The 12815-nt window shown below is 38.4% G+C and overlaps 1 protein-coding gene across 1 annotated transcript in view; it reads right to left on the bottom strand.

Annotated features, from left to right (window-relative positions):
• Nucleotides 1-12257, bottom strand: part of MATCAP2 (microtubule associated tyrosine carboxypeptidase 2) — a 40725-nt gene extending 28468 nt beyond the window's left edge. The window contains exon 1 of the mRNA XM_068973163.1: nt 11811-12257. Coding sequence (XP_068829264.1) covers nt 11811-12242 — 432 coding nt within the window. The 5' untranslated portion in view covers nt 12243-12257. The remainder of the gene's footprint in view (nt 1-11810) is intronic.
• Nucleotides 12258-12815: the final 558 nt, after the last annotated feature.

Raw genomic sequence — 12815 nt, 5'->3', positions numbered from 1 at the left:
ACAACTAGATTACCATACTAAGTGAAATCAGAAAGAGAGAGACAAATAGCATATGGTGGTAGTGGTTTAGTCACTAAGTCGTGTCCGACTCTCTGTGGCCCCATGGACTAGCCTGCCAGGCTTCTCTGTCCATGGGATTTCTCAGGCAAGAATACTGGAGTGGGTTGCCATTTCCTTCTCCAGGGGATCTTCCTGACCCAGAGACTGAACCCACGTCTCCTGCATTGCAGGCACTCGCAGGTTCTTTAGCACTGAGCCATGTGGAAAGCCCCATATTACATATGATATCACTTATATGTGGAATCTAAAATGTAGAACAAATGAACCTATCTATAAAAGAGAAACAGACCCAGAGAAAACAGACTTGGGCTTGCCAACGGGGAAGAAGGGCGAGAGAGGAGGACCAGGAGTTTCAAGAAATGGTGCTGGGATAACTGGATATAAATAAAAGAATAAAATCGGACCCCTACCACATATCACATACAAAAATTAACTCAAAATGTATCAAAGACATAAATGTTAGGGCTACACACAAAACTCTTAGAAGAAAGCATAGGCACACATTTCATGACCTTGTATCAGGCAGTGGCTTCTTAGACACGACACCAAAACATCAGCTAACGAAACAGGTAAGCTGGACTTCATCCAAATTGAAAGCTTTCATGCTTCAAAGGTCACCACCAGCAAAGCAGAAAGACAACTCACAGAGTGGGAGAAAAGTTTACAAATTTCGCATCTGAAAATGACATATCTAAAATATATTAAGAATTCCTATAACTCAATAATAAAAATACAAAAAATCCAATTTAAAAAGTGGGCAAAAGATCCAAACACAGTTCTCCAAAGAAGATATACAAATGATCAATAAGCTCATGAAAAGATGCTCAACACCATTAGTCATCAGAGAAATACAAATTAAAACTACAATGATATATTACTTCATACCCACTAGAATAGCTATAAAAACAAAAACGAGTTGACCAAAAAAGAAAAAAAGAGTTGACAACGATGTGGAGAAACTGAAACTCATACACTGTTGGTGGGAATGTTAAATGATGCAGTATTTTGGAAAAGTTTTCCTTAAAAGGTTAGACAGAGTTCCCATATGACCCATTATATATGATCTCTGATCTCCTACCATATGACCAACTACCATATAATCTACTATTAATACTAGGTATATACCCAGGATGACCAAGATCATGTTCACACAAAAATCTGGACACAAATGTTCATCGCAGCGTTGTTCATAATAGCCAAAAGGTGGAAACAATCTAATTATCAACTGATGAATGGACTAATACAATGTGATATCTATTATCCAATAATAAAAAGTACTGAAACATGCTATGATATGGACTAATCTTGAAAACAGGCTAGACACGCTAAGTAAATGAAGTCAGTCACGATGAACCATGTACTGTGTGACTCCATTTATCTGAAATGTCTGGAACAGTTAAATCCACAAAAAGAAAAATAGACTGATGGTTGTCTAAGGCTGGGTGGGGGTGGGAGTGTTGGCGAGAAATGGTGAGTCACTTCTAATGAGTATAGGGTTTCCTTTTTCAGGTGATAAAATGTTCTCAAATTTGATAGTGATAATGACTACATAATCCTAAGCATATTGACAATCACTTAACTGTACACTTTAGATGGATTAACTACATGGCATGTGAATTATAGTCATAAAGCCATCATTTAAAAAACAAATAGTAATCAAACAGCACAGTATAATATTTAAACCACTAATTCAGAAAATGAAAAATCTCTGTAGAAAACTTACAGCACTATCTCGTATGATATAGCCAACTTTCTGAAAAATCTCAACACTGTTGAATGATCCACTTTTGGTTTACTTGCTGATTCTGTTGCTGTTTAGCAATTTGGAAATCTCATCATCAGTCAAAAGCCACTTCAACAGTCTTGTGCTAAAAGCCTATTTCCCTTTTCAAATGCAGCTATCACTCAATGAAAAGCTATATACAACAGGGACACTAATACAAGCCTTGCTGACACTGTGGAAAGTCTAGAAGTCAAAAGACCTGGTTTTATGTTGGTGCCCTACCTTTTACTGACTGCGTGATCTTAGCTCTGTCATTTCACCTTTCAGGTTTAGTTTCTTCAACAGCAAAATGGAGATGAAAATCTTTGCCCTACTTACCTAATAGGGTTGGTGTGAGGATGAAATTAGAGATAGACACAGAGACTAAAAGAGGGGAGGGAGAGAAAGAGAAAGAGAACTTGTTTGTCATCTGTTTCCCAAATGACTGTGGGCTTCCCCGGTGGCTAAGTGGTCAGGAACCTGTCTGCTGACGTGGTTTGATCCCTGGGTCTAGAAGATTTTCTGGAGGAGGAAATGGCAACCCAACCCAGTATTCTTGCCTGGGAAATTCCACGGACAGAGGGGCCTGGCAGGCTACAATCAATGAGGTCCCAAAAGAATAGGACATGGCTTAGAGACTAAACCACAGAGGAAACAGAAGAGCATCCTTATATACCAGTGTTTTTAGAAACACTGTGCTGTCCCCCCAAAGAAACATACGTGCCCAATGAACTTGACCCTGAGTCACAAATTTGGATCTACTGTTTGTAGAGTAGTTAATTGAATTTCTAGCATACCATTAATAACATCTTTCATTCATTCATCTTTATGGTTACTTTCTTTCTGCCAATCCCTGCTTTTATGTTTATATTTTAGAATCTTTTAGAATCTAATTCCAAGCCTGACCATTAGACTGACAGAGATTACACTGAAATTTACATAGTTTAATAATATTCTGTTGGATATATGAATAAAATTTTGTGAAAACACAGAAAGGTAAACTATAGTGGGGCCCTAGAGGAAACAGATGATATTCCAGGTAGAGGGGGATAATATTGTCAAAAGCATACACAAAGCAAAGAGAGTGAAATACAGAGTTTTCAGGCTAGACAGGCACCAGGAAACTCATTTATTTAGTGCCAGGAACTAAATGAGATTGGAAATCTAAATGAGCTTTTCAATCTAAATGAGATTTTGATTTTGAGATTTTCAATCTCTGTGAGATTCTGGGAACAGTTGAAATAAATAAAATACACTTTTATAAAAGAGGTTAGTCTTGTGGTAAAGGCAAAAAAAGAAACTTAAGGATGATAACAGAGTGATATATTTCGTGACAGATAATCTGCATGAGATGCTGTGGGAGTCCAGAGCTGACTTTGGAAACCTAAGCCTGAGTGAGATCAGGAACCATGAAAGACCTGCAGGCCATGGTAAAAATTCTGGACTTTATCCTGAATTATGAGCAGCTCTGAAGTTTTGCAGGAAGGAAAGTGACACAATCAGATTTGTACCTTAGACACTGACAGTAGCGTGGAGAGCAGGAGAACCTGCATTTGCCAATAATTCAGTTTTCTGTAAGATAGATTGTTAAACTGTGACCAGATTATAATAAAAAGAAAAATATTTGGATAAATTATATTCTACATATGCAGAACCCAGGAAATAGATCCGAGACACTGAGTCTGCCTTAAATGAAGGAACAAGTGAAAGAACACAGAGGACAAAGGAAACCGTCACCTACAGCCTTCCCCTCAATCCCCTTCTGCCCCTTCTGTCTTCAGGGTTAGGGGAAGTTTGGATGTATACAATGTTAAGTGGGTAGCATTTACCCTCTCACTCTCCAAGAGAAGATATTTGTAAACAGTACAAATTAGTACTGCAAACTCTTCTTTCACTACCTACAAGGAAGAAGTAGATATTCAAGCTGTTTTGGAGAAAAGAATTTAAGATAAGAACCTGAGATTGCAGGTTAGGCAAGTTTTCAAAGGCACATCAATGAAGTGTTGTTTCAATGAGTCATCAAGGTCATACCTTCTTCTAAGGACACACAATCTGATTGGGGTGTTTCCATCTCTGTAAGAAAATCTTCCTTGATACTAGGTTAAGAAATGACCTTACGTCTCCAATCTAATACACAAAACTACTATGAGAGGTACTAAACTCAAAACAATCTTTTAACTTTAATGAATCTGGAAGAAGGCTTGTGATTTGCTCAACAAAAAACTGTGTCACCTAAGGAGAAGTATAAAGAAGGCTTGCTTTTCCCTCCCCCTTTATAGTCTGGACAACTTGAGGTCTAACAACACAAAATAACTTAATACTAATACAATTAAAACATGGCCTCAAAGAAATTTTATATCAAGACATATTATCAGTGAAGGTATTTGATTTCCAATGGTGTTATTTCTACCAAAAAAGGAAAATGAACACTTGTCTTGTTTTAGAACACAATGTCATTTTATGTATTATGCATGCATTTTATCTAACAATAAACTACCTATTCCATTTTCACTATAAATTCCAAAAGCAAGACATTTTCTGAGGACCACATTTAAAAATCTTTATGCTATGCTATCACTGGCCTCAAAACAGAGCTTATGTGTAATAGATCTGGTCAATCAGAGGTGGCAAACAGGCAACCCAAGGGATGACTGTGGCCTACAAACAGGTTTTCATTGGTTTGAACAACTGTTTTTTTCTTTAAATTAGTTGTCAACATTTACAAATTGGAAGACTTTGTATAAAATTCAAGTTATCTATCTTCTCTTACAATTTCTGAGAATATGATACACTAGACCCCAGCTGCTATCTGGTTTCCAGTTGCCTACAGTGCCCAGACAACTCCCTGCAATCATTTATGATCCTTGCTCAGATCCTACACATGTGACTCTAGCTGTATAAAGTCTGCTAACCAGGAAGAAAAAAAAATCAGAATTTATTTCCTAGCATAATGAAGCTGGGCTTCCCTGATAGCTCAGTTGGTAAAGCATCTGCCTGCAATGCAGGAGACCCCAGTTCAATTCCTGGGTTGGGAAGTCCACTGCAGAATGGATAGGCTACCCACCCCAGTATTCCTGGGCTTCCCTTGTGGCTCAGCTGGTAAAGAATCTGCCTGCAATGCAGAAGACCTGGGTTTGATCTCTGAGTTGGGAAGATCCCCTGGAGAAGGGAAAGGCTATCCACTCCAGTATTCTGGCCTAGAGAATTCCATGGACTGTATAGTCCATGGGGTGGGTCGCAAAGAGTCGGACACAACTGAGCAACTTTCACTTCACTTCATAATGAGTTGGTCCATCTAGATACTTACTTTGAATATCTGAACTCTATAAATGAAAACACAATAGTATTCCACAGAATGTTAAGCATTACATTATTTCAATGGAGGAAAAAAGTTGGAATTCTTTTCTCTAAATACCTCTGAGATTTTATGATAACTCTATCAAGCTACCATTGATAGCATGGACCATTAACTTTCATTTACTTCAAGAACTATATTTAGGATACTCTAATTACATAAGCAGAACAGCTTTTTTTTTTCAGTTAGGCAGATGTAGACCATATTAATACCAAGTAATATCCTAACTCTTAAATAATATGGTTATGATGGAAGTGGTCTTTTTGAGAGACATCAAATACCTTTAAAAAATCAATTGTTTTTTGCAGCTTGCTTTCTCAACTGGTACTGTTTCACTCGTGGACATAGCTTTTTATAAGAATGACAAGTTTGCGTCACTCTTAATGTTTTGTTACTACCAATATGCCTGCACTTGGTAACACTATGACTTTGTACTCAGTCTCCAAGCTGTTGGAACCCCTGTCTGCTCTGAGGTATACAGTTCCTTTCCTGATGATTACTCTCCTTTCCAGAAGGTGCCCTGTCTGTGCTTTCCCCTCAAGATGCTGCTGGACTTCTGGTGACAAGAGCTAATTTTACAATCCAATAATGTTAAGTATAATACCTTCCTACTAAGTTTCAGGTTCTCACATTAAAAATTTTTGCCCCCATACTACATACTCATGTAAACATGGTTGCCAGAGAGTCAGTAAGGAATTTACATTTTCCTAAAGATACGTTGTGAGGTTTAATGAGAAATTCACATGAATTTAATATAAAATATAGATTTGCTCACACCCTGATTTCCTTGGTTATTCTCTTCCCATTTCTGCTGTTAGGCTACGTTCTCAGTAACCTTAGTTTAAAAAGCATTCTTTAGAATTGTCAAGTTGAACACACATTGTAGAAAGAAGAACTGCATTGAAGTGGTTTTTTTCCACTAGGTTTTGCACTTAGAGAAACAAATCTCACTTACTTGTAAAGTTAATTTTAGCAAACCAAAATATTTGCCAATTATGGGTTGAGTTAATAAAGCACTGATATCGGAAGTAAAAGAATCTTCAGTTAACACACCAGGCAGAAACTGAGCTTTTCTGTGATTAACATATGATGTGGAAAGATTTAGACATTTTAACAAAATGCACGACACAACTGAATACATAAGGACCTGAAATGGAATCTTTAAGTGATCAGCCATAGAATTTTATGGGCTGGAACTTAGGTGTGTGCTCCTAGAAAGGGCTCTCAAGGATCACTGAGTCCATTCCCCTCTATATATGAGGAAAATGAAGCAGAGACTGCAGTGTTTACATGAGTATATAGTATGGGTGCAAAAATTAAAAACAGAAACATTCTGCACCACAGTGTACAAGAAAAACTTCAGAGATCGGGTCTACCTCTCCTCTAGGAAGAGCAAGAGTCCTAAAAATCAATCATAAGTCAAAGAATACTTTTTTAAAGAAGGCAATTCTTCAATTTCTTAATTTATATGTCTAATAAACCTCTTAAGACAGTGATTCTTATAAATAGCTATAAGATCCATTTCACTATTGGCTAAGAGGGTTATGTTTCAAAATACTGAAAAGATTAACATTTATGGAGTGCTCTGATATGCTAAGATGGAAAGATGAAAAAGACATTTTACCGTATGTTTTTTTACGTCATTTTTTTACAAATATATCTACACATTTCTTCTAGTAATTACAAGCCCTTACCACCTGTTCTTCATTCATACTGCTGCTGCTGCTAAGTCGCTTCAGTCGTGTCCGACTCTGTGTGACCCCATAGACAGCAGCCCACCAGGCTCCCCTGTCCCTGGGATTCTCCAGGCAAGAACATTGGAGTGGGTTGCCATTTCCTTCTCCACTGCATGAAAGTGAAAAGTGAAAGGGAAGTCACTCAGTTGTGTCCAACTCTTCGTGACCCCATGGACCGCAGCCCACCAGGCTCCTCTGTCCATGGGATTTTCCAGCCAAGAGTACTGGAGTAGGGTGCCACTGCCTTCTCCGTCATTCATACTAACATTCTTCAATACCTAACCCCACACCCCATCTTTCCTAACTGCATCTTCTCCTCCAGTGGTTACAAGATAAGATGCCTGGAACCAAATCGAAGGTTTCAAAGAGTTTTCTTCTTTATAAATCACTTCAGTGGATTATTTTCGCTTAGATGGTGGATGTTAAACATCACTTCCTTCTACAACCTCCACTTCCATTAATATGGATAATCAAAAACCGATTGTATTTGCAAATAACAACTGTTTGTGGCTTTTTCTGTTGCTGTGTTTTCCACTTACTATGGCTAGTGAAGCATCATCACAGCAGGAAAGCTAAGATGACTGCCTTGATGAGAACTATTCGAGAAGGAGGGAGCAGGGAATAATCTTGCCATTTTATCCAATCCATACCAATGTTTCCCTCCATTAATATGGATAATCAAAAACTGATTGTATTTGCAAATAACAATTATTTTGAAAAATGTAATGCCTTAGAAAAACAATGGATATACTACTTCACTGAAGGCATTTTGAAAGTTCAATTATTTTGTTTCAGTTGAAAATAACTTAAATTTTATTTTAACCCTCTTGTCAATTCTCAGTTGTGTATACTTCACATGAAATAGAAAAGAAACAGAAAAAATGCAATGAGGACAGTGGTCAACAGAGAAAAGGTATATATTGTGGGAGCTGCAGAATCCCATGGACAGAGGAGCGTGGCAGACTACAGTCCTTAGGGCCACGAAGACTCAGACACAACTGAAGCAACTTAGCACACATGCATGTGGGAGCTGTAAATGTTTCTGCTTTTTCCCTGGCAGAGTCAAAGGGGCATGGGGAGAGAAGTCAGTCATCTACAATGCTATGACAGCCTTTGGGGGCACTCTGTACTTGCTTCTTTCAATTTACTCAGTTTACAGTCTAGGCACCCAGGTTTAACCTTGCTACTCTTTCCAAGGCACTAAATGACGATTTATTATGGAGTTGAGACTGCAGCTGTAGCTGGAAGATGGGGATGGGTGCCGAAACAGTAGAAGGTAAACACTCATCTTAAAGCTTCACAAAAAATCAGCAACTAATAATCACTCTTTCACAGGTGGGCCCAAGCTCAGTTTGTAAATAGCAACCCCTGAAACTGTGCCATACAATGGTCCTTTACAAAGCTGTAAGAAGCCAGACCTTATAACTCACCAGGAGTCTCAAACTGACAACGACTATAGCCCACAGAGATATTTTACTTGAGCAATACTGAGCTTTATTTTTTTTTTAGTATTGAGTTTTGTATTCTTTTTTCTAAAATCTGAATGTAAATGCCCTAAAAAAAAACCTAAGCCCATTTCTTACATCCTGTAAAGTCTGCAGGAAACCAGAAGTAGCCTCAAAAGAATCCTTTCACAATGAAGTCACAGGATGCAATTAACTTCTCCAGCAATTGAGTTGTAAAGAACATGTAAAGACTGGTCTACTAATGAAACTGATTACACATTCAATTCCCAAGATTTTTTTTATCATAGGCTAGTCACATAAGCACCCCTATGCCTAGAAAATCTAAAATTCCAGGCTCCCAAAAGGAAAAGAGGTATTCAATAACATACTGTTTGTACAATGAGGCATGGCAAGCTCCTCTTACCACTTAGGGAAAGTTTATTTCAGTATAGGAAACTGTTCAACAGACAAGTTCCCAGACACTAGGCTCCAATTAATCTTGCAACAAAGGCTTTCTAACGATGGTAGTCTCAGGCCTATTCTCTTAACTCCTCTTACATATCTTTACCATTTCTTCCTTGACAGCCAGCGGGGTAGCCTCAAACCAGGGTCTTTACCCAACACCTCAAAGCCTTCCTTCTCCCCCCATTTTCTAATCACTTATGATCCCCACTGCTCCAGCTTTACTAACAAGAACATAATTCAAACTTTAATTTATAAGCCAAACAAAAGTTAACTTATTTTGCCTATGTTATTAACTATCACTCGACCAATCAGGGCTTCCAGCTAACAGGATACTAGCCATGATCTACAATGAGATATGATTCCAGTTAGAGTGGGAAATCAGTGACTTAAGCTACCCACTGGCTTTATCATATAAACATGTAATTTTCATTTGACTGCTGGACATACTGCCGAGGATTCTTATCATTGCCCTGAAGACCCTTCCCATCTTGTTCAATAATGTGCTGGGTGTGAAGCCATTATGGGTTTGATACCTAGGTTTTCCAGGATGGTCAGCCACAAAGAAGGGAGGCAGAATGTACTGGCTGCCAGGTCACTGCTCGAATGTGCTACACTATGGCTTTACTTCTGACTCATTGGTGAGGAGACACCTGACCCGGCACATCTTTCAGCATTTTCTCATCCCAGATCCCTTGCTCTTTCCTGCAAAGGTCCACAACCTCAGAAAACAGACATTCTCAGCTTCTGATTCTCAAGGGTTGAGGAGCTGAGAGGAGCTGAGACTCACAATGGCTGCCAGCAAGAGGCTAAGCAGCGTTCAGCAGGCTCCACGTGGAGTTATTTTCAAGTCCTGCAGCCCATGCTAGATGCTCTGAACCACCTAAAGGGCCCGAGTACCTCCTGAGGAACCTACTGCCTAGACTAGAAAAAAAACTGAGTCCTGGAACTCCTTGACATTTTTGGCGCAACCAATCAGGAATGAATGGAACCTGGGCACTACCTTGGTTCCACTATGGTAGACTTATCTGGCCTGGATTTACCATTGCTCTGCCAATCTGTGCACTAAAGAGGACCACAGTCACTGTCCAACAACAATACAGATTGCCTGCCTTGGAACGATCCAGATCATGAAACTTACAAGACTACCAGCGAGGGGTTGGCAAGGCCTCAAGGGTGGAGGCCAGAGACCAGTGGGCTAGTTTGGCCACCCTGACCCCTCTGAGAGCACAATTCTAAGTCCTGAAACTAGGCCTGAAGCTGCTGCTTTAACTTCATAGCTGGGAAGGGGAAGGATGTATCATGTCAGAATTCATTCAGATGCTAAGTAGGAACTTAAGCATATTTTATGGGAGCCCTGTTCTGATGAATCTCCTTTATTAGATTAAAGTGGTCTGAAGTACATTTGGCTTTTGTTGTGATCATTCTTCCAAATGGTGGCATTTGAAGTATTTAATACCAGCCAGCTAGGATTGCTGGTCCTATTTAGAAGTCTCAAATGACCCATAAGATGTTGGAATTGGGCTAAAATTAAGATTGTAGGGCCAGAAACCAAGCACCGTCAATTCTCAATCTTTGGAGCTGCTGATGCTTCCTAACTCCCGTCCAAGGACATGAAAGAGCATTCATTTTAACCGAATAGTGGGAAATCCCTTTACCAACTGGTAGGGCTTGCAGGAAGACTCCAAATTAAATACTGATGAAGAAATCTCAGCCATCTCTTTTAGCATTAAGGGGGAAAAACACAACAGCATTTTTATATTACTGTCAATTTTAAGGGAATGTAATACACACTACTGTATATAAAACAGATAACTAATAAAGACCTATTGTATAGCACAGGGATCTCTGCTCAATATTCTATAATAACCTATATGGGAAAAGAGTCTAAAAGAAAGTATATTCATGTATAACAGATATACTTTTCTATACACCTGAAAAAATACTGTAAATCAACTATACTCCAATTGAAAAGGGGGGGGGATGCACTTTCCTGAGCAACTAAAACAAAGAAAGAAAAAGCTTTAAAAGACTGGTCAGATTTCATATAATCTATAACAAACAATAAAAAAATTTGCTGGCCACAAGTCCAAAGAACTTGCACTGCAGCAAAATGCTAAAACAGGGCATCTGCTAAAGACAAATGGAATCATGCGGCTTCATGGAGCCTACAGATTTTCAACCAGTGATGAAGCCAAGTTGAACCTAATGCATTATAAAAACCCTATACAAAGTTAATTTAACCAAATGTAGTCTGCTTTTAAGATCTTAGCTCTATGCCCTGAAGGTAAATATCAGCCAATTTCTCCTCAAAAACTTAAGCAGATTTTGAAGTTCATAAGACCTTAACACAAAAAACTATGTGCTAATATCTAAATTGAGCAATTGGAAAGAGATGCTTTTGTCATCTGCATCATGATTTGCAAACCCTGAAGGTAATTTTTAAAATTCCATTATTTTCTTCTTTAAGTGAATACTGAAATAGTTATTTGATGATTGTTAAAATTTTCAGTAAAGCATTAAAAAGTTCTTTGGCAAGTTTCAAGCCTCAGTCCCTAAAATGCCGTTTGGGGCCTAAGCAAGCTGTGCATGTAATACAACAGGGAGAACCGGAGATATGCATACTCCATTTAATGCATTCAAAATAAAAAAAAAACACAGACACTTGTATGTGGATTTATGAAAGGGCCACAAGTCTGTAAATCCCAAATGAAACGTCAAGAGTCAGAATCTGAAGCTTTTTCCTAATATAGTTGCTTCCTGACACAATGTTTACACAGTAGATTCTTTATAAATTTTGATTAGAGTGAAGTAATTTAAATATGGGTTGACACTCACCTAGAGATTTCTTGTCACATATTTATGTATCCTAGATGGGAGATAACTATAAATAATTGGAGTATTTTCGAACTTTTTTGGCTTTGTATAAGATGGCAAATAATTGTTTTCACTACATAAAGTGCAATCACACGACCAAAGTAGCATTTTACCTGCTTAAGAAATCGATCAGATGCATTGCTGTGCTTGGCCAATACGCCTGGCAGAGAGGGATTAGCATACTCAAACTGAGGATTGTAGGTGTAGTCAGACTTGAAGAACCTCAGTTTTTCTTTCTCCAAGTTGGTGGGCTTTATAGCAGTCAGTATACAAAATTTCTTTCCAGAAAAATCATCTCCTTTTTCAAAACTTCTCGACAGCAGAGGCTGTGGCTTTGGCTTTGGCTTTGGAAGTGTGGAGAAAAGGTGTCGCTTCACCTTTCTTTCATTTTTGGGTTTTGGTGGCAGTACTATGGTGTTTCCTGTAACAGAGATATCATCCGTAAACTTTACAGGACTTGACACTGAACTGGTGACAAACACAGCAGGCTGCCTTTCTAGGCAGTACCAAGTACTACTGCTCATCACAGGCACTGGGGCTTTCATCTTGCGAAGGTCTTTACTACGTGAAGAGCTAGGAGATTTGCTGGGTTTTCTACATCTTTTGGAGCCGGTAGAGGAAGGCTGTTTTTGTGAATGATGCTTTTTCTCCTCTTTGCTCTGTAGTAGGACATTGTAACTACTGGTTCCAGTTGTGAAAATGTCCTTCAGTATTCCAGGAGATAAATGTGAAATGCTTCTTTTGCTGTCAATGATCAAGGACGCTTCTGCATTTAGAATGGACTTCTTAGCAAGCTCTTGCTCAGGCCAGTGAAGCTTTTCTGTGTCAATAAAATCAAAACAAAAGAAATAACAAAGATGCCAGATGAAGAAAATAGCTTATTATATAAAAAGCATCCTGAAGGGTCTTTAAACTTTCATAATTTTGCAACAATCTTTGGAAAACACATTTTAAATATTAAAATAACATATTATTAAATTTGGTCAGGCCAGACATGGTCACTTCCATAAGAATGTATATACACCAAATTAGCTGTAAAAATCCTTAGCGTCAAACCATTTAGATGATCAAAGTTTATTACAGATATGAGATAATATATACAAGTAATCTTAATACTC

The sequence above is a fragment of the Capricornis sumatraensis genome, chromosome 5 (assembly GCF_032405125.1).
Source record: "Capricornis sumatraensis isolate serow.1 chromosome 5, serow.2, whole genome shotgun sequence".
Taxonomy (NCBI): domain Eukaryota; kingdom Metazoa; phylum Chordata; class Mammalia; order Artiodactyla; family Bovidae; genus Capricornis; species Capricornis sumatraensis.
The sequence above is the reverse complement of the archived record's forward strand: the minus strand, read 5'-3'. Positions and strand labels throughout refer to the sequence as shown.